Genomic DNA, 21,884 nt, shown 5'->3' with positions numbered 1-21,884 from the left:
GCACCAGGTGGGTCTGCTTGGCTTACCAAACAAACCATACACCCTCACGACCACGACAAGCCAGTCCCAGTACTGAGTCCTCGGTGGCTATGATGACTGGTCCAAAGATAGATGCATGACCAAAAGCAGGACAACAAGAATTCCCTGCTGGGAATTAAGCATGCAAACTACCAGCATGAGGTTGGAATTCTAAGCTGGGAAGACACATTCCCAGAGCTACTGGCTGCCATTTTCCCTGACCTCCTAGGGGAAGCCCATCTTATGCAGAGAAAATGAGGCGAACATAAAGGATAAGGATAAGCAGATAACAAGAGATCCCAACAGAGAAATTCCAGGAAGCGCTGAGTTTCGGTTCCAATGTCTGAGGATCCAGTTTCTGGATGCCGCTTTAAAAATTCTGTAAGTTATCCCCACCCTAAGATTCTCTCCATCAGTAGGAAAAAATATTCTCCATGTACAAGTGGATTTTAAGCACCTGTCAACATAAACTGACTAAATTCACCCTTCTTCCTCATTTTTCTTTTCTAAGACTCAGCTAATCACTTATGAACAGGATCTCATTTCTCTCTATTTTTATTAACACTTGAGCCTAGTCTTCATATGATGGACACCTACTCTTCCTACAATTTCCTCAGCTTAGGTTCCTTCCCTTTAAAAGACAAAGCCTCTCCCTTTCCCGTGACTTGCTCACAAGTTCTTTGCCTCTTGGTCTTTCCTCAAAGAGGCCACAGATGGCTGCATCACCCAGACATGTTATTCTTCCTGTAACCAACCACAATTTCACTTTCCTCCCATGCTATTCCCTCAAAACTGCTCTCCCATTTGCCAAGTTAGGAGGCTGTTTTATTATAAAACAACGTCCATGATTCAGAAATGGACAAAAGAGATTACGTACTGGGTGTCTCAGCAGTGAAATACAAGTGTTGTCTTCCAGAGTCTGGGAGTGCTGGGGAAAGGAGATCTCATTCAATGGGGTATGTTCTTCTGACTGACTGGCTGTAGGTAACCCTGTTGCAAAGAGCAGGACATGGGACTGGGCAACTAACTGAACAAGATCAACAACAAGGCTACCCTGTAGGGGTAAATACTAATCTGATAGCAATGCAAATGCTTCCTGTTTCATGCACTGCAGATCAGATGAGTCCTATTCACAGCCCTGGGAATGAAGTCTGTTGAAAAACAATTTAAATCTCTTCAAGTCAAACTGGATAACACCTTAGAGGTTATCTGATTAATTAATGAATTGAGGAAAATCTGTGATATGCATTCATTATGCAACACAGTCATGATTTGCCTTGTCAAAAATTACACTTCAACCACTTCTGGTTTGATGCTGGGAAAGACTGAAGGCAGGAGGAGAAGGGGACGACAGAGGATGAGATGGTTGGATGGCATCACCGACTCGATGGACATGAGTTTGAGCAAGCTTTGGGAGTTGGTGATGGACAGGGAAGCCTGGGGTGCTGCAGTTCATGGGGCTGCAAAGAGTAGGACACGACTGAGCAACTGAACTGAACTGAACTTCTGGTCTGCATCCCATTTGCACCCCCATCATTTCTCTCATTTAGATATTAACCTAGCTTGACTTCCAGCACACAATGCCTCCTGGTTCTGAGCCTCAGTTTCTAGCTACTGCTTCTCTTCCACTGATGTACTTTAATTCACTTAAGGTTGCAACTCACCAGGGTTCTTTCTTAGGATTCTTCCCCAGAGGCATCATGAGGATAAAATGAGGGCAAACACTTGGCAAGGTAGCTTAATACCTTGTTAATGCTCAATAAAAGTTAGATGGCACTAGCATCATCAACATTATCACCATGTACCAACATCATCACCATTCGATTTTCTGTAAGCCTTTCTCGCCCCTGAGATCCCCCTTTAAGAACAGGTCCTGTGTTCTACTTGTTATTGTATCCTTGGCACCCAGAGATATATGTCTGAAGAAGGAAGAGAGAACCATTGGGCTCTAGAAAAGTATTTATACAATCATCTTGCACTGAAATATTTTTAATGAAAGATGTATTTAAAAAGCCACAAACAAGCATTTGTCTCCTAACGTCTGCTGCTGCTACTGCTGCTAAGTTGCTTCAGTCGTGTCCGACTCTGTGCGACCCCATAGACGGCAGCCCACCAGGCTCCCCCTGTCCCTGGGATTCTCCAGGCGAGAACACTGGAGTGGGTTGCCATGGCCTTCTCCAATGCTGAAAGTGAAAAGGGAAAGGGAAGTCGCTCAGTCGTGTTCGACTCTTCCCGACCCCATGGACTGCAGCCTACCAGGCTCCTCCGCCCACGGGACTTTCCAGGCAAGAGGATTGGAGTGGGTTGCCATTGCCTTCTCCCTCCTAACATCTAAGCACCAGTAAAATTCTTGGGGAAAGTCTGGGATGACTCCTCACTTCTGCTCCCTTCTCCTACCTGCTAGGTCATGGGGTCTAAAACCTTGACAGCCTAGAGTCACTGGTGGAATAGAGTGGGGGGAAGAATAAGCTCCAGTTGGTCCCCAGGAAACTGAGAAATTGGATATGCAGTCAGAGTGACCAAGCAAGAGGGTGACTTTTGGAAATGCTAATGTAGTTATTCTCCTTCTTAAAAAAAAAAAAAAAAAAAACACCTTCAAAGACACTTTTGTTGTCACAGACGTGAAAGTGAAAGAAGTATTAAGTCACTCAGTTGTGTCTGACTCTTTGTGACCCATGGACTATAGCCCAGCAGCCTCCTCTGTCCATGGAATTCTCCAGGCAAGAATATTGGAGTGGGTTGCCATTTCCTTCTCTAAAAGTAAAAGTCACTCAGTTGTGTCTGACTCTTTGTGATCCCAAGGACTATACAATCCATGGAATTCTCCAAGCCAGAATACTGGAGAGGGTAGTAGTAGCCTTTTCCTTCTCCAGGGGTACAGTCCATGGAATTTTCCAGGCCAGAATACTGGAGTGGGTAGCCTCTCCCTTCTCCACGGGATCTTCCCAACCCAGGGACTGAACCCAGGTCTCCTGCATTGCAGGCAGATTCTTTACCAGCTGAGCCACAAGGGAAGCCTGCTGTTAACAAAAGAGACCAAATTCATTAAAAGGGCTCACAAGGCCTGATGTTTGGACCCTTTCTTACTTCTCTAGCCTAACTTTTGTCTAATCCATCTTAAGACTCTGGCCTGTATGATGGCATCCTTGTACACGATCTCTGTGGGTGGTGAGCTGAGACAAGCAGGTAAGACCAGAATTTCAAGACGAAGGAGAAACAACCAAGGGCTCACTCTCCCTCTCCCCACCCACTCCCACCACGCTATGACCACCAACAATCTGGCAAACTCTGGGACTGGAAAGAACAATTCTGTGGCTTAGCTCTGGGACAAGCAGCAGACTAAAACAGGAAGCAAAGCTACCCAGGCATTAGTGGGATCTCTAAGTGGAGTGGGAATAAGGGTTGTTCTCAGGCTTATGAAGAGTGATTTTTATAGAGTCATCATGCAAGTAAAAACATCTGATTATTTATAACTGACACAGAAGAAAACCTTAGATGCCAACTATGATATGTACATCAGAAGAGTCATTCAACAGAAAATAATGATACAATCAATGTCATTAAATAAAAGAGTTGCAGCCTTCAGAAAAATGAATTTAATATTCAGTAATCTGCAGGTGTATCCAGAAAAGTAAAATAGTATCTAAAACCTATAAGCATGCATGCAGAGTCCCAATTTACCAAACTTATAATTTATCCACAAAACTGTACTATAGGAACTCTTCAATTGAATGTGAATATTATTTCCAAAAATGTGTATTTTAGAAATGTCATAGCTAGGCAAAGTAAATTTGTTATCTGCGCTTATATAATAAATTTTTTTAGAAAAATATAAAGAATGCAAATATTAGTGATTTCTACTTAAGTACAAAGAAGTATCTTTTCACATCATGGTTCATACTCCTTCAAGACAGAAATAACTTGATATGCAATAGACTGTGATAACACCATGCCATTTTGCTTTTCAAAATACAGGAGTTAGAATTTAGAGATGGTCTTTTCTTATGGTGCTATCAATGAAAATATACATGTGGGTATATATATATGTGTATATATATGTATTTCATTAACACACATTTTGAATCCAAAAAGGCCAAAGAAAATTTTCTTGTACATAAAAGATTACAATAAAGAAAATGTTGGTAGGTTATCTCTTGTTTATGGAAGATAAGAAATTTTGCTTTGTCAAGAGGCATAAGACTAATTCCTTGAAATGTTCTTAAAACACAAAGAGTCACATATTGTAGGAATATATAACTATCTAGAAATGTGGGACAACATGCCTTGCTGCTACTGCTAAGTTGCTTCAGTCGTGTCTGACTCTGTGCAGCCCCAGATTTTCTGAGCTTTCCCAACTCCAGTTATTTTAAACTGAATTGATTTTAAAAAATACCCTATACAATAATGGCAAGAAAACTCGGAAAAATTACATGAAGGCTGAAGATCTCTACAAATGGCAAGGGAGTGATTTCCAGGATCTAAAAGTTATGTTAAAAAAGCAAAGTACAGAACAGTACTTACTGTAAGCTACCTTTTTTATAAGAAAAAAAGGAAAACTATCCATTCTTTCTTTTGCAAGAAGGATAAATCAAGAATGATGAAAATATTTATTAATAGAGTATGGGTGACAAGTGAGAATTCAGAGGGCAACTCCTTAGTGTTTCAATAATCTAAGTGTTTTACGTTTTCAAATAGTAACAAAAAGGAGCGAAAAACTAAAATTAAATCTAAACAGATAAATGAGCTAAAATATATCAAACTGATAACATAAAGTTAATTCTAGTCACTTTTATTTATTTCTAGAAAGTTGGAGTATAGTTCATTTATGTTAGTTTCTGCTGTACTGCAAGATGAATAGGTTATCTATGTTCCTTTTTAGATTATTTTCCCATAGACCATTAGTGTTGAGTGGAGTTCCCTGTGCCGTACAGTAGGTTCTTATTGGTTATATATAGTAGTGTGTATGTGTCAACCCCAATCTCCCAATTTCTAGTTACTTTTAAACACAATACCTCGACTACACAGCCATAGTGGGATACACTCTAAAGATAAACAGAAGTGCCAAGATACTTTCAAGTTTGCTCAATTGAGTGTTTCCTCTTTTTTTAAAAAATGGAAGTATATTTTACATACAAGATTATACTTAAGTTGGTTTTACTAATAGTTAAGTAAATTTAGTAAATAATTTCAAAAATGTTTATGCATACTGTAGGATAAAGCAAGTAAATATGGTATGGGGAATCATTAGGAACCAAGATGTTCACTGCAAGTGATAAAACACAAACGTGAAAGAAGTTAAATGAACAAGAAACACGCATGTGGTCCAGCGTGAACCGCCGGCCAGCAGCGGAGACTCACTTCCTGGCAGTACTGCAGGATGCCCTCCTTGGTGCCAATGCAGGTTTTGGTCCCCGACGGATCCGACTCCCACTTCCCGTTCTGCACGTTCATGTGCATGTTCAGCTTGCCACAGAACATGGCCACCTGGGGTTCTGCAAGCAGGCCGGCATTGCCGTCAGTGGGCACCTGGAAAAGGAGGTTTCGGTTAGTTACAGAAATCCATAGCTCTGGGGTGGAGGCTGGAGGTAGGGCTATGACGAGAAACATGGCATGGTGATATGCGAAAAACAGCTCTATCCTTGGGAACTCTCAATTATCAATCTCTGTGGGTAAAGCTTTATGTGTGCTGGCCTTCCCCGGTAGCTCAGATGGTAAAGAATCTGCCTGCATTGTAGGAGACCTGGGCTTGATCCCTGGGTCAGGAAGATGCCCTAGAGAAGGGAATGGCTACCTACTCCAGTATTCCTGCCTGGAGAATTCCATGGACAGAGCAGCCTGGTGGGCTACAGTCCATGGGGTTGCAAAGAGTAGGACAGGACTGAGCGACTAAGCACAGCACAGCATATATATATACACATATTGGCCACGCCACACAGCTTGTGGGATCTTAGTTCTCCGAGCAGGGATTGATCCTGGGTCACAGCAGTGAAGCACTGAGTCCTAACCACTGGACCACCAGGGAATTTCCCATATAAATATTTTTAAAAGGGGAAAATGGAAGTTCTGAAATATCCACACTACCCCACTTATGAGGTTCTGATAGCTCAAAAAGGAAAAAAAAAAATCAGCAAGAGATGAAAAATAAATTGGCAAGAGTGAAAGTCTTATTCAAAACCAAAGTATCAAAAGACAGGACATGGTGGCCAAGTAATTCCTCCCTGGTTAAACCCAGCTGCCGAGGAAATGTGTGAGGTCCATGCCAAGAAGAGTTAACTCCCAACAGAAGCCATTCATGTAGCTGGGAACCAGGCGATTCTAGAATAACTTGTATCATGTCTAAAAATTGCTCACAGGAGGGAAAAAAACAACAACACTAAAATTACACCAAGAGATTTCAGTTAAAGAAAGAGCTTCCTGACACTTCTTCCCACAGAAATGTAAAAATAGATCAAACATCTGTCCATTCTAGTCATCATCATACATATTTTGTCCATAAATCCCTAAGAGGATTTTTATCCTTTTAAAAAAAAAAATCTTGCACTAAACCCAGCTGAGACCTCTCAGACCTGAGCAAAAGCTCCTGGGCACAATCTCTAAAACCATGTTTCAGGTAACATTTTCAACATTTCTAGTTCTGCTTTGTAAAATGTAATTAGTAAGATTCTGCTTCTCTGAAGCCCAAGGTAACAAACAGCAATGCAAGCCATAGTACTGGATCATCAGCAGAGTAGCTGGGATCCCTCAGCTCCCCAGTTTGGGGCTTTAACCAGCATCCGTCCATGGGATTTTCCAGGCAAGAGTACTGGAGTGGGTTGTCATTTCCTTCTCCAGAGGATCTTCCTGACCCAGGGATTGAACCCGGGCCTCCCGCATTGTAGGCAGATGCTTTACCATCTGAGCCACCAGGGAATTCCTCTATAATTTCCAGGTCGGAAACCGAGAGGCCCATGATCCAACAGATGCAAAGAAACAGTCTGAGCAGAAAGCTCCACAAACGTTAACTTTCACAGTTTTCCTGAGGGAATAAGAGTAAATTCAATGCCTTGATCCTCAAAAAACAGCATATAAATTTTGTCCATTTTACTGAATTAAGTAGTAAGATAATAACATTGCAAGAAAGTCAAGTAGTCAGATACCTATAGACAAGGCCCCCCATATTAGATGCAATGAAGGACATAAAATATATTTATAATATAGATAAATACATAAAATTTATGTATTAATACATTTATTTTTAAATTCCACTGTCAAGGAATTGAAAATCTAATAATGAAATCACCATTGTATTCGCCATGGTACTTTATTCTGCTCAAACTCATTCTTGTCCCAAAGGCTTCCAGTCTAAGAATCTCGAGAACCTACCCCTAACTGAACAGGGAGACTAATGATCTTTTACCATGGCTGGTAATAATTTTGTTGGATAAACTCCCCCCTCTCTATTTCAACATTTCTCTGTACCTCAGATTCTCCACAGTGAGTTCACCACAGTTTCTATCTCCTTGTCAACATCAAAGCCCTTCATTCCAAATCCTCCCCTCAAGGAACATGAGGTATCAATTTCTCTCCCCCATGGCAGCCAGTTTCCAAGAGTCCCAATAGGAATCTAGGAATCTAATCTAGGAAGTCCCTACTTCCTAGATTAATGCTCTCATCACTGTCATCCATAAAATATTCAGGGTTTTTCTGTTGCAGCAAATAAAAAAGGGCAAAAATGATATATGTTTTCCAAGGCAAGGCTGTAAAGGGCATTGGGTTGCCTCGCTGCTCTTTGGGATCACTTGGTATTGGGCAGGAGGGGGTGTCCAGGTGCCACTTTGAAAGGACACTCGAGCAGCCCTTCGGAGAGGCCCATGTAATGCAGAATCGAGGTCTCCTGTTAACAGCAACATTAATGAGCCTGGAAACACCCTACAGCCTCATCAAGCCTTCATCTGCTGACATGACTGAAACCTCAAGAAAGAACTCGAGCCAGAACCACCCAGAAGACACTCCCAAATTCTCGATCCACAGAAAGTGAGATAATAAGTCTTTGTTATTCTAAACCATTAGTTTTGAGGTAACCTATTACACAACAATAAGATACCCAATAAGTTCTTCCTTTTCTTCAGCTTCACAATACATCCACAGACATGCTCAGATCTCCTCTACTGAAAAAAAAAAGCAAATAGACAAAAAATATTTCCTTCCATTCTGTTATATTCTAGAGCAGGGAGGGTCAACATATTTTCTATGTCAAAGGCCAGATAGTAAATATTTCAGGTTTTGTGAACCATACAGTCTCTTGTACCTGCTCAACTCTGTTGTGTGTGCGCTGAGTCACTTCAGTCATGTTGGACTCTCTGCAACACTATGGACGTTAGCCTACCAGGCTCCTCTGTCCATGGGATTCTCCAGGCAAGAATACCGGAGTGGGTTGCCATGCCCTCCTCCAAGGGATCCTCCTGACGCAGGGATCGAACTTGTGTCTCTTACGTCTCCTGTGTTAGCAGGCAGGTTCTTAACCACTAGCGCCAACTGGGAAGCCCTTAAGTCCCTTGCTGCAGTGCAAAAGCAGCAGCAGACAACATGGATGTGGTGCTTCATGGGAACATCTTCTTCATAAAACAGGCGGTAGACCAGATCTGCCCAGTGGCCCCCAGTTTACCTATCTTTGCTCCAGAAGAACTATTATTTTTTCATTTTTTCCAACAAATCCTATCAGATGGTGATTTAAATACTCAGTGATACTACCTTCTTACCTGCTTCTTAAGACTCTTATAGTGTGGTTTACATTCCCACCCTTGGAACAATTTTCTCAAAGGTTACATATAACTTCCTGAGAAAGGGAAATATTTTTCTCCAATACCTGTTACTTTTCAGTTTCTTTGCCATACCTGAATTCTTCCTTGCAAGTCTTTCCCCTTGGCTTCTGTCACAATGAACTAGCCTGGCTCTCTATTTTTCTGATTATCCTCTTACTAACTCAAAATCCTTCAATGCCACAAATAAGACATTCCTAAAGATTAGGCCATTGCTTCTCTTTTACCTACTTGAAGAAGTCTTTCACCTCCTTGCTGCTGAGTGGCAACTAAAATATAACAATGGCAATAATACATAAATAAAGCAACTAACATTTCTTCATTCAGTAAATGTGAGTATACAATACATGCTAGGCACTGTGTCTTTAGGGACAAAGCAGTAAGTCAGGCAAGTGCTTATCCCGATAATAACATGACCAACCAGTCTGCTTGGGACTAAGGGGTTTCCAGGATATGAGACTTTTAGCACTAAAACTGTCAGAGGCACCGGTAAGTTGAGACAACTGGCCACTCTATCAGACAAACACATCAAATGTTTCTCCACTTTTCCTACCTTGACTTTTTACCGTCTTTCTATTTTTTCCATTCTTCATTATTTTTCTGTCTTTTTGACTTTACAGTTATTTTAACTGCCATCTGTTTGTATGTTTCTATATTCCCACTACCAAATGGTGGTAATCACTCTCTCATTCCCCTCAAATGAACTGATTATGGCCCTATCATCTTACTGGAATACATCTTTAATTGCCTATGATTTTCTCCTTTTGACAATGGGAGTTAAGAAGACATATGCTTCAATTCCTTTCAGATTTCTACCAGATGAGATTTAGTATTAACTTAAAAAAAAAAAAAAGTATGGAGAGTAATGATCATTAACATGCCCATTTTCTTAGAATGGAGCTGTTTAATAGCTCAAACCTTGATTCCTGAATACTTAGGACAACTTATTATGCTGGAAATTATAAAATTGGCTGTATGTGCGTATCTGTGAAATTTGACATTACAAGAAGCCCTTTATAAATAAATACTTCAATCACAAAAACGTATTTCTCGGGCAAAAATTCTTTTCCAAGCCAACACCAGCCGTGCACAAGATCAGAGTAAGGGAACAGTGGAGAACAAACCGAGCTTGAGGCTTTTCTATTCTTAATGAAGTCCGCCTGCAAAGAATTTCAGGTTTTAAGTAACATATCCCTGGTTCAGTTAATTAAGACAAACAACCCAGGATCCTTACTGGTGTCAAATAACCCATCTAAGAAACAAAGCCTGGTTTCTGAGAGCAGCCCACTCACTCGCTGGCATTCAAACAGAAGGAGACCATGACCACGCCAAGGGGGTTGCACAGAAGATAATACCTAGCCTTCCAAGGGCCCAACAGGTTCACCAAAATCCCTTTCCTTGAATGAAGCCTCAAAAAATGGCTTAATACATCATACACAGTGTCCTTTTCAGGGCTTGTTAAAATGAACACTCTTAAAACTGAAATCTTTCCATCCTAGAGTAAATTATTTGCAGCTAGTGACCAAGTCATCCTAAAGGTAATTATTCCTAACTTTTACAAAACATTTCTCTTTTTAATAGAAACGATAAACTCTTGAGTGGATGGGAAATATACCCACTTAAATAACTATTACTTTAATTTTGCTTTCATCTTAACACCATCTAAAGTAACAACTTTATGTTACTTGGCAGAAATCTAAGACAACACATAAAAGATTGGCACCCTGCTATAAACGGCCATTCATAGTCTCTGCATTTCAGAGAGACTGAAGACGAAGATAATTCTTATAACTTGAATGACTTTCCACTGACATCATAAGACCAAAGATGCTTTCCCATGGGAAAACAGTGCTCAATGACAAGGAACAGAATAACCGGCCGAAACAATGGCGCATGCACATTGCCTCAGAAGCAACAGGCTATTTACAGAATGCTCTGAACTACAGAGACCCAAAGCTACACCTAAAAAATGCTGTCAATCTTTTAAAAACAACCATCTGCTGCCAGCTCCGTATTTTAGGGTTATCATATACAGACAAGCTACCCAAGTGAAAATGGACTTTCCAAAAGAAAGTTAGCTAGAGAACAGCTTTTAAAAAGCTGAAGGGGAAATTAAAACAAACAAATAAAATATATAAACCTAATCTGGGCCACTCTGCAGAGGTGACCCTGGAAACCTACACCTAGCTAGAATCGGTGCAATTTACAAGCACAAAACCAACTTCTCAAACAAGTTCTCTCACTGTCTTTCAAACTGGGTGTTCCCTTTCTCCAAAAAGTTTCTCTTTATTATCATCAAGGAGATCAAAATTCCTTATAGAGCTGGCTTGGCAGCATTCCTCCCCACACAGTCCCAACTAAAAGAGAAAGGGAACAAGGAACTCTCTGTTTCACTGGCCGAGAAGTCTAGCTTGGCAAGGAGAAGGCACAGATCCATAGCTTAGTGCATCCGTGGATTTATGTAATTTTAAGGTTTGTGGCTAACGAAAACCATCTGGTTTCTGCATTAAAACGAACTTCTCACTGGTCTGAATAGCTGGCCTCCGATAGCCGAGTACTGACTACTATTTAATCAGTACACAATTTCCTTGGAGTGATTAGATTTTATATAGTGAGTATCTTTTAAAAAGTACAACATGTATACCTGTGGTGGATTCATTCTGATATTTGGCAAAACTAATACAATTATGTAAAGTTTAAAAACAAAATAAAATTAAAAAAAAAAAAAGTACAACATGATGCTACTTCTATCACAGCCGTGGTTTCCTCGTATAAACAATTTTCCGTTAGCCTGGGCATAATACAATTATACCCCTTGCACATGCACAAAAATATTTTAAAACATTCAAATTTTCCATTTTCAGTGTAATTATTCGGCAGCATCACAATCAAGAAGATTTGAGCATGAACTCCTTTCAAGGCCAAATAAAGTGCCTCATTTAATCCTTAACAAACAAATTTTCAGTCTCCAAAGGAAAAGAAGATCTGTAAGGCTTTCCTTCGGAGAAGGCAATGGCAACCCACTCCAGTACTCTTGCCTGGCAAATGCCATGGATCGAAGAGCCTGGTGGGCTCCAGTCCATGGAGTCGCTAGGAGTCGGACACGACTGAGAGACTTCACTTTCACTTTTCACTTTCATGCATTGGAGAAGGAAATGGCAACCCACTCCAGTGTTCTTGCCTGGAGAATCCCAGGGACGGGGGAGCCTGGTGGGCTGCCGTCTCTGGGGTCGCACAGAGTCAGACACGACTGAAGCGACTTAGCAGCAGCAGCAGCAAGGCTCTCCTTTAAATGCAAAAAAAAAAAAAACAAAAAAAAAACAAAAACAAAAAACCCAACAATAACAGTAACTTAAGCAGAAGCAGACCATCTACAATTGCCCATTTTGTCTCCAACAGAGGAGAACTGAAATTAAAATCAGGACCACAGAAGTGAAACAATCTGTAAAATCATCTGTCTCAACTCTAAGCAGAAGAAAAAGGCTCTGAAGGAATTTGTTTAAGGTCACAGAAGTATGAACAGGCAGAGCTGAGAGCAGGACCTATGCCATCAAGGGTTTTGTTGATGTGACCAGGATGACTCTCAAATTAAAATGGAAAATTGTAATTTTCCAAGGTTTGGCCCCGGTGTGTGGGTGCGTGTATTTGTAGTGAGAAAGAACAGAGGAGCTAATCAAAGCATACAGAAAACTGAAATGTGATTACCGGAACTGCACACACAGCTTCAATTTACCTGTGTGGAGAGGGGCTACACTCCTTACACTCATTAGCTGCTGTACAATTATTTCAGAGCTCGACAACATGACGTGAGTAATCAGTGGTGTCCAACTCTTTCGTGACCCCGTGGGACCGTAGCCCGCCAGGCTCCTCTGTCCATGGGGATTCTCCAGGCAAGAATACTGGAGTGGGTTGCCATGCCCTCCTCCAGGGGATCTTCCTGACCCAGGGTTCAAACCCGAGTCTCCAGCATTGGCAGGTGGATTCTTTACCACTGTGCTACCTAGGAAGATCAGAGCTCGAGTTTCAGGCTTAAAAATGACTTGTCACAAGTGAGTGAAGAAAGAAGGCATCCCTTTCAGAGATCTAATCCACATATTTCACTCCTTGAAATCTGTATTCTTTTGGGGACACCAGTGAACTGGCTTCAAATGACAGTTCTAGCTCCTAGATGGATCCATGGCCTCTGCTGATACTGATAACGCTAATTCTTAAACTGAGACACACAGCATGGAGGCCATCCCAGGGGTGCGGCCCACATCATAAGTCTACACCTACTTCAGCCTGCACGTGAGGGAAACACCTGTCAAGGAATCCTAACACACAATCACAGTCCTCCAGCTGAGCGTGAGTTTGATTTACCCTGAAAATAGGACCTGCTAGCCATATAAGGCGGAGAAGGCAATGGCGACCCACTCCAGTACTCTTGCCTGGAAAATCCCATGGACGGAGGAGCCTGGTGGGCTGCAGTCCATGGAGTCGCCCAGAGTTGGACACGACTGAAGCGACTTAGCAGCAGCAGCAGCAGCAGCAGCCTTGTAAGGAAATTCCCTTCCCGACCTCTCTAGATAATCCATTTCCATATTGCCTCTTTTAAAGTTCTATTGATACTATGTATAAAATAGATAACTAATGAGAACCTATTGGGTTGTATTTTGCTAACAAAGGTCCATGCATATAGTCAAAGCTATGGTTTTTCCGGTCGTCACGTACAAATGTGAGAGTTGAATCATAAAGAACGCTGAGTGCCGAAGAATTGAAGCTTTCGAATTGTGATGCTGGAAAAGACTCTTTGGAGAACCCCTTGGACAGCAAGGAGATCAAACCCATCAAACCTATTGGAAATGAACCCTGAATATTCATTGGAAGGTCTGATGCTGAAGCCGAAGCTCCAATACTCTGACCACCTGATGTAAAGAGCCAAATCATTGGGAAAAAAAACTCTGATGCTGGGAAAGGCTGAACTCAGGAGAAGAAGGGGGAGGTGGAGGATTAGACAGTTGGATGGCATCACTGACTCAGTGGACATGAGTTTGAGCAAACTCAGGACATAGTGAAGGACAAGGAAGCCTGGCGTGCTGCAGTCCATGGGGTGCAAAGAGTTGGACATGATTTAGCGCTTGAACAACACTGTGTACCATAGAGAACTCTACTCAGTGCTCTGTGGTGACTTAAATGGGAAGGAAATGCAAAAAGAGGGGAAATACATATACAGATAGCCAATTTACTTTGCTGTACAGTAGAAACTAACACAAAATCACAAAGCAACTATGTGGGCATGAGTGCTGAGTCACTTCAGTGGTGGTCGCTCTTTGCGACCCTATGGACTGTGGCCCTCCAGGCTTTCTGTTCATGGGATTCTCCAGGCAAGAACACTGGAGTGGACTGCCATGCCCTCCTCCAGGGGATCTTCTCGACCCAGGGATTGAACTCATGTCTCTTATGACTCCTGCACTGGTAAGCAGGTTCTTTACCAGTAGCGCTACCTGGGAAGCCCATAACACAACTATGCTCCAATAAAATTTAATTAAAAAAACTAAAGCTCTATAAATTCGCTCTTGCACCAAATGTCTTTACAATAGTGCTTTAAGACACTGTACTCCCCCAATCCATGGACTGTCTTTCTCTGAATGAAGGACATCAAACATATTACTAAATTGTTTTAGTTTTGTTATTTGATAGTATCAAACTTTTTTTTTCTGCTTAAAGGATAGGTGTTCTAAAATTGATCCCAGATTCCTTCCAACGTACAACAAAGGCCTGTAAACAAATTCTTGCTGCTGGTGCCCAGCAGAAAATCAAGAGTTCTCTTAACAGAAAAGTTTGTTATTCAACACTCATGGAATTAATTACCCATGTTTACAGCACAAATTTTAGGCAGGCCCAAGAAGAGTGATGCCCACTGCCTGGAATAGATATAAAACTGGAATTAAAAAAAAACAAAGCCTCATGTAGGACAACCAACCAAACTCTTAAGCCATAGTTTTCTATCCAATTAATGCCCATTTAGTCCTAAAGAGTAAATGTCCGATTTTTTAACTGAATGCATATATACATATACATCATATACATACTATACCACGTGTAATTGTGTTTATTGTGCTCTGACGTAACAATCAAAATTCTTTTCAACATTGGTCACTTTGACATTTATCTCTTTAATTCTATCTTGTAGTTTTCCTGCCATGTTTCACATACAAAAACATACTGTATCATGATTTTTCTATTATTCTGACTGTCAATATTGTTATATCTCATTAGCCTTGATCATATGCACATGAAGATAGAAAGAGAGTTAAGGGCAAAAATGGAAGCAGCTGCTTAGGCCTTTCTTATTTGACTCTCAGAAGAACCAAGATAATTCACTTCCACATCTACTTAGATAATCAGAAATGCTCAAAACCTCCCTAAGAGTCTAATTACTGCTGTTTACTCCAAAGTCCACACTTACTCTTTTTCATAGTTAACCAGCTGGCATTCCTGCTACTAGTTCTCAAGCATTTTTATTTTCGGTTCTTGAATATTATTTTCAAATAAGTTTCTCCCTGGTGATAGTAGTATCTTGCACTTTGCTACTGGCTCTTAAAAATATTTTTAGACCAAGTAAAAGGGCAACAAATTCAGTTTTAAAAAAGGTTTAAATGTTTAATCTGCATTTTCTAAATTAAACTCCTAGACGTTAACACTTAGTAACCTTTGGTAGCTTCCTTTTAAGAAGTGAAGTCGCTCAGTTGTGTCCGACTCTTTGCAACCCCATGGACTATAGCCCACCAGGCTCCTCTGTCCACGGGATTTTCCAGGCAAGAATACTGGAGTGGGTTGCCATGTCCTTCTCCAGGGGATCTTCCTGACCCAGGGACTGAACCTGGGTCTCCCTCATTGTAGGCAGACGCTTTACAGTCTGAGCCACCAGGGAAGTTCTCCTCTTTAAGAAGCTGCCCCAGAAATGAAAAGGGAAAACTTTCTCCTAAATTAGTTCTTACTTTAAATCAGAAACAGCTAATCGAATCACCAAAGTAGGGGCCCAGAATTCCCAACAGTCCAAATTGTGAATGCATGTCCCTTCAAGGCTTATGTTATTTTATCTCTGTTTGCTAATTTCTCAACAATGAGCACATTCACAGGCAATGAGCATAACTATATATGCATATCCCTGTATTGTGTATGTGTGTTAGTCACTCAGTCATGTCTGACTCTTGTGACCCCATGGTCTGTATCCCACCAGGCTCCTCTGTTCATGGGATTCTCTAGACGAGAATATTAGAGTCGGTTGTCATTTCCTACTCCAGGGCATCTTCCGGACCCAGAGATTGAACCCGGGTCTCCTGCATCAGGCAGATTCTTTACCATCTGAGCTAGGGAAGCCCCATATTCCTGTATTATATCTACTATAAAGCCACCTTAAAATATGTAGTAATGTGGTGTTAATAGCAGTAATAAACAGAGTTTACAGGTAGAGGGCAACTAGAGCAAATCTCAAAAGACAGCGTTTTGCTAAAGGCACAATCTAGAGTTACTGCATTTAAGCCACATTGCTAAAAAGCTGAAGGACGTGGAAACTGGACTCCATGGGGATGCTGGTTTGAATGGCATTCACTATAAAGGAATCTTATGGTACCAAATGAACTATTTTCCAGTATGATTTCCATTAGTTCTGACAGCTAGGGTAGATAAGCATTCAGCTCATAATGCTACAGAGAAAATTGAAACTCTATTACTTCTCACACTTTAGATACAAGAGATAATTCATTCAATTTCAATTTTGTAAGTATTACTATTTTATATCAAATTTGGCCAAGCTCAGCCAAGATCTTCTTAATCAAGGGCTTCCCTGATAGCTCAGTTGGTGAAGAATCCGCCTACAATGCAGGAGACCCCCGTTTGACTCCTGCGTTGGGAAGATCCCCTGGAGAAGGGATAGGCTACCCATTTCAGTATTCTTGGGCTTCCCTGGTGGCTCAGCTGGTAAAGAATCTGCCTGCAATGCGGAAGACCTGGGCTTAATCCCTGGGTTGGGAAGATCCCCTGGAGAAGGGAAAGGCTACCCACACCAGTATTCTGGCCTGGAGAATTCCATGGACTGTATAGTATAGTCCATGGGGTTGCAAAGAGTCAGATACAACTGAGTCACTTTCATTTTTCAGCCAAGATCAGGTGACTCATAGGCGTGTGAGCTATAAAAATTGTTATTACTTTAAGCCACTGAACTTTGGGTTGGGTTGTGGCTTAGCAGCATTGTTGTAGCAAGAGAAATTAATACAGGCAAGTATTATATACACCAATAAATAAAGTACTGACAGAACCAGGGCCCAACATTATTTCAGAAGGAAGACAATCAAACTGAATTTTTAAAGTATATGTGTGTTAGCCGCTCAGTCGTGTCCAACTCTTTTAGACCCCATGGACTGTAGCTCGCCAGGCTCCTCTGTCCATGGGATTCTCCAGGCAAGAATACTGGAGTAGGTTGCCATTTCCTCCTACAGGGGATCTTCCCAACTCAGAGATCGAACCCGCATCTCCTGCATTGCAGGAGGATTCTTCACCAATGAGGTTGTTTCCACAAGTTTTTAAGCACTAGGACCTTATACTGAAGTAAAATTTTGTGTGACAGCCTCACAGCTAAGTTCCCCGCTTGGAACCTGGATGTCAGCCCTACCAGACTGTTGAGGCACTGGTCCCCTAGAAACTCTGCTTTTCTATTTGCTCTATTGTTACCCGATGGGTCTTAGTGAATTCTCAAAATGGTTATAAGGTTTCTCAGTACCCACAGAGGATTTGTTCCAGGTCCTCCCCCCTGCCCTACCCTCTGTATCAAACCCGGATGTTCAAGTCCCTTATATCAAAGGACATGGTACCGTCAGCATTCCTTGGATATTGAACCCCCAGTACCCAGGGCTAACTATACTGGGAGCACCAGCTGGTTCAACAGAGGAACTGAACTGTTCATTTGAGTTCACTGTAATTAACATAAATTTAAATTGAAAAACTGATTACTCAATCCTACTATTGAAAAATTTTAAAGCATATTTAGAAAAACTGGGATAAGCAAATCTACCCTGTGATTGTAAATTTTATATACTTTATGAAATTTTCCCTGCCAAAATTTAGTGTTCCAATTGAGATTTTGATGATAGGATTTTTCTTTTTATGTCTGTAGCTGATAAACAATTTGCTTAAATGCACTGGCCTTAAAAAGAAAATAAATGCATTTTGTTTTAACTCAATTGGCTTTTTTCAATTGAAAAACAGTTGCTATACAATATTGTATGTTATAGGTGTACAATATAGTGAGTCACAATTTTTAAAGGTTGTACTCCATTTATAGTCATTGTAAAATACTGACTATATTGCCCATGTTGTACTGCATATCCCTGTAGCTTATTTTATACATAATAGTTTGTGCCCAGCCCCTATGTTGCTCTCCCCCTTTTCCTCTCCCCATTGGGAACCACTCGTTTGTTCTATATGTCTGTGTCACTCAATGTCTTTGAAAGGAAATACTTTAATAAATATGGTGTAGTGCTATTAAATCGACGATGCTTCTGCTCACGTTTTGTATGTGGCTGTGTGAATACAACATCAGCTGCAATACTTGAGCCACCTGATGCAAAGAACCAACTCATAAGAAAAGACCCTGATGCTGGGGAGAAGGACTGAAGGAAGAAAGAGAAGGGGACAACAGAGGATGAGATGGGTGGATGGCATCACCGACTTGATGGACATGAGTTTGACCAAGCTCCAGGAGATGGTGAAGGACAGGGAAGCCTGGCGTGCTGCAGTCCATGGGGTCACAAAGAGTTGGACATGACTGAGCAACTGAACAAAACAACATTCTAATTACACTTCTTCCAGGAAAGGGCATGCAGATTTCATCACCGATTACTCATGCCACTAAGAACACACTCCACCAACCACTTTGTGATTGCTGAAAGCCGTGGAACACAAGCAGGGAGAGTTCTTGCCACACACAGCCCAGGCCCAGCTGTAGGAGGCATGTGTGTGTGCACAGAGAAAAGGGCAGGGTGAGAAATGGGGACACATGGAGTTGTGGAATGCTGTGGCAAGCACTTCTGCCATTTGATACCTCACATAGGGATCATACCACTTGGCACCAAACAAGTCTCAAAGTTAAAGTCTCAGTGTCACCTGAGTTTAGTGTACAGACATAGCCAAGAAGTGGAACAGTTATGAACTCTAGATATAACTGATTTTATTGCCTTGGGCTACACTATCCCTGCATAATTTTCAAGCTAAATTGTTAGGACTATTCCTAAGGTGAGTCCTCCTAACACGAGACCCTGGATGTTGACAAATTTGTGGTACCTCACTCATCAACCTGGCAGATTCACAGAGCCTTTATCTTTTACTCAATATCATATGCCTCACGATCTAACACAGCTCTAAACCAGACTTTTGCCTCACAATCTAACACAGCTCTAAACCGGATTTTTGTCAACAGCACCTTATCTATAGCACTACAATGAATTTTCAAGAGCATAAAACTTAGGCTTAAGGTACAAAACTTAGGCTTAAGGTACAAGTTTTAATATATGTGTTGCTGAAGTGAGCACTACAAATTTTTAAAGTTTGTTAGTTCTTTTTTTCCTCTTTATTTCTTTCACTTACTGCAATGATGTAAAGCATAGAAAAAACAGAGGCCCCAGGGATTACTGGGTGGAGAGGGGAAGACAACAGTGTTTGAACAAGTGGCAGGAGGGAAGTAAGTGGAAAACAAGCTTCCAGAAGAATTCGATTTATAAACGGAGCCAGATCATTTTATTAGAACATGCACAGTAAGGTCATGTCCAGTACATAGACATGGACAGTACAGAAGTAGATATATTCATAAGAGTTACCCATACTACTTGGACAAGGGTGAAAAGAACATACTTCTCTGCTCTTTGTCAGCCCAGAAATTCATCTCTATTATTCTTTATAGCCTCTACTAGGTTTCAGGTTTCAAGTCACTGTGAAACCAATGTAGGTGGAGAGACAACGAGGGTAAAAACAGGGAGAGGTGGTTAATGAGATTCCTAGTCTTTGGCTGTATGTTGTCACCCTGTTTATTAAAATTATATGCAGAGTAAATACATCATGTGAAATGCCAGGATGGATAAAGCTCAAACTGGAATCAAGATTGTGGGGAGAAATATCAATAACCTCAGACATATATGTTGTCACCCTGTTTATTAAACTTATATGCAGAGTAAGTACATCATGTGAAATGCCAGGATGGATAAAGCTCAAACTGGAATCAAGATTGTGGGGAGAAATATCAATAACCTCAGATATGCAGATGACACCACGCTTATGGCAGACAGTGAAGAGGAACTAAAGAGCCTCTTGATGAAAGTGAAAGAGGAGAGTGAAAAAGTTGGCTTAAAGCTCAACATTCAAAAAACTAAGATCATGGCATCTGGTCCCATCACTTCATGGCAAACAGATGTGGAAACCATGAAAGACTTCATTTTCTTGGGCTCCAAAATCACTGCAGATGGTGACTGCAGCCATGAAATTAAAAGATGCTTGCTCCCTGGAAGAAAAGCTATGAGAAAGCTAGACAGCATATTAAAAAGCAGAGACATTACTTTGCTGACAAAGTTCCTTCTAGTCAGAGCTATGGTTTTTCCAGTAGTCATGTATGGATGTAAGAGTTGGTCCATAAAGAAGGCTGAGTGCCGAAAAACTGATGCTTTTGTACTGTGGTGTTGGAGAGGACTCTTGAGAGTTCCTTGGACTGCAAGGAGATCCAACCAGTCAATCCTAAAGGAAATCAACTCTGAATATTCATTGGAAGGACTGATGCTAAAGCTGAAGCTCCAATCCTTTGGCCACCTGATGCAAAGAGACAACTCATTTGAAAAGACCTTGATGCTGGGAAAGATAGAAAGCAGGATAAGAAGGGATGACAGAGGACGAGATGGTTGGATGGCATCACTGACTCGATGGACATGAGTTTGAGCAAACTCCGGGAGAGGGTGAAGGACAGGGAAGCCTGGTGTGCTGCAGTCCGTGGGGCTGCAAAGAGTCGGACATGACCGAGCAACTGAACAAGTCTTCGCCTGCAGTGAGGGAGCCAGTATCCATATCTGGACCCAGTACATTTCAGACTATCGATATCCCTCAGTATCTTTAAAGTTTCTAATACTAAAATAGCATGAAAATATTCCTAAGGTTGAAGATCCTTTCAAAGATGCTCATTTTCCATTAAGATATAATGCTGTCCTTCAATGATAAGGATAATAAAATCTCAGAGCAGTAGTGTAAGGAGAGAATGGGACAAAGTGTTGAGAGTACCACTAAAACATATACACTGCCATATGTGAAACAGATAATCAGTGGGAATTTGCTGTATGATGCAGGGCACACAAACCCAGGGCTCTGTGATAACCGAGATGGGCAGGATGGGGTGGGAGGTGGGAAAGAAAGAAAGTGAAGTCGCTCAGTCATGTTCAACTCTTTGCGACCCTATGGACTATAGCCCACCAGGCTCCTCTGTCCATGGGGAGAATAAGGGAGTGGGTTGCCATTTCCTTCTCCAGGGGATCTTCCCAACCCAAGGATCGAACCCGGGTCTCCCACATTGCAGGCAGACTCTTTACCCTCTGCGCCACCAGGAAAGCCCAGGGAAGGTGGGAAGGAGGTTCAAAAGGGAGGGTACATGTGTATACCTATGGCTGATTTCTACTGATGTATGGCAGAAACAAACATAATATTGTACAGCAATTATCCTGCAGTTAAAAATAAATTAAAAAAAATAAAGTTTTGAACACATTTCAAAAAAGAAATCTCAGAGCAGCTCACAGAGGGATGAAGGGCACTCATGTGAACCTCAGAGCCCCGCTAAACCCTCTAGGAAGCCATTTCCATCAGATTTCCTACTAGCCTGGGGTGGAGTGGTTGAGACAGCTGGCATGCTGTTATACTCGCAAAATTTAAGGTACTTGTATATTTCAGCATGGGCCTGACAAAAACAGGGGCTTGTGTTTTATAAGATAATACCAACCAGTCCTTGCCATTAGTACGTGACCTTCAATTAAGAGTTGTGAGGAAGATCCGAAGTGGAAGTGG

The 21,884-nt window shown here is 41.4% G+C and overlaps 1 protein-coding gene across 7 annotated transcripts in view; it reads right to left on the bottom strand.

The window, feature by feature from the left end:
- LOC102416140 (amyloid beta precursor protein) overlaps window positions 1–21,884 on the bottom strand; it is a 307,476-nt gene that overhangs the window by 233,069 nt on the left and 52,523 nt on the right. For all 7 annotated transcript variants that reach the window (XM_025281991.3, XM_025281961.3, XM_025281968.3 and 4 more), the window contains exon 2: window positions 5,377–5,544. In XM_025281991.3, the coding sequence (XP_025137776.1) occupies window positions 5,377–5,544 (168 nt within the window). The remainder of the gene's footprint in view (window positions 1–5,376; window positions 5,545–21,884) is intronic.

The sequence above is a fragment of the Bubalus bubalis genome, chromosome 1 (genome assembly GCF_019923935.1).
Source record: "Bubalus bubalis isolate 160015118507 breed Murrah chromosome 1, NDDB_SH_1, whole genome shotgun sequence".
In the NCBI taxonomy this organism is placed as follows: domain Eukaryota; kingdom Metazoa; phylum Chordata; class Mammalia; order Artiodactyla; family Bovidae; genus Bubalus; species Bubalus bubalis.
The sequence above is the reverse complement of the archived record's forward strand: the minus strand, read 5'-3'. Positions and strand labels throughout refer to the sequence as shown.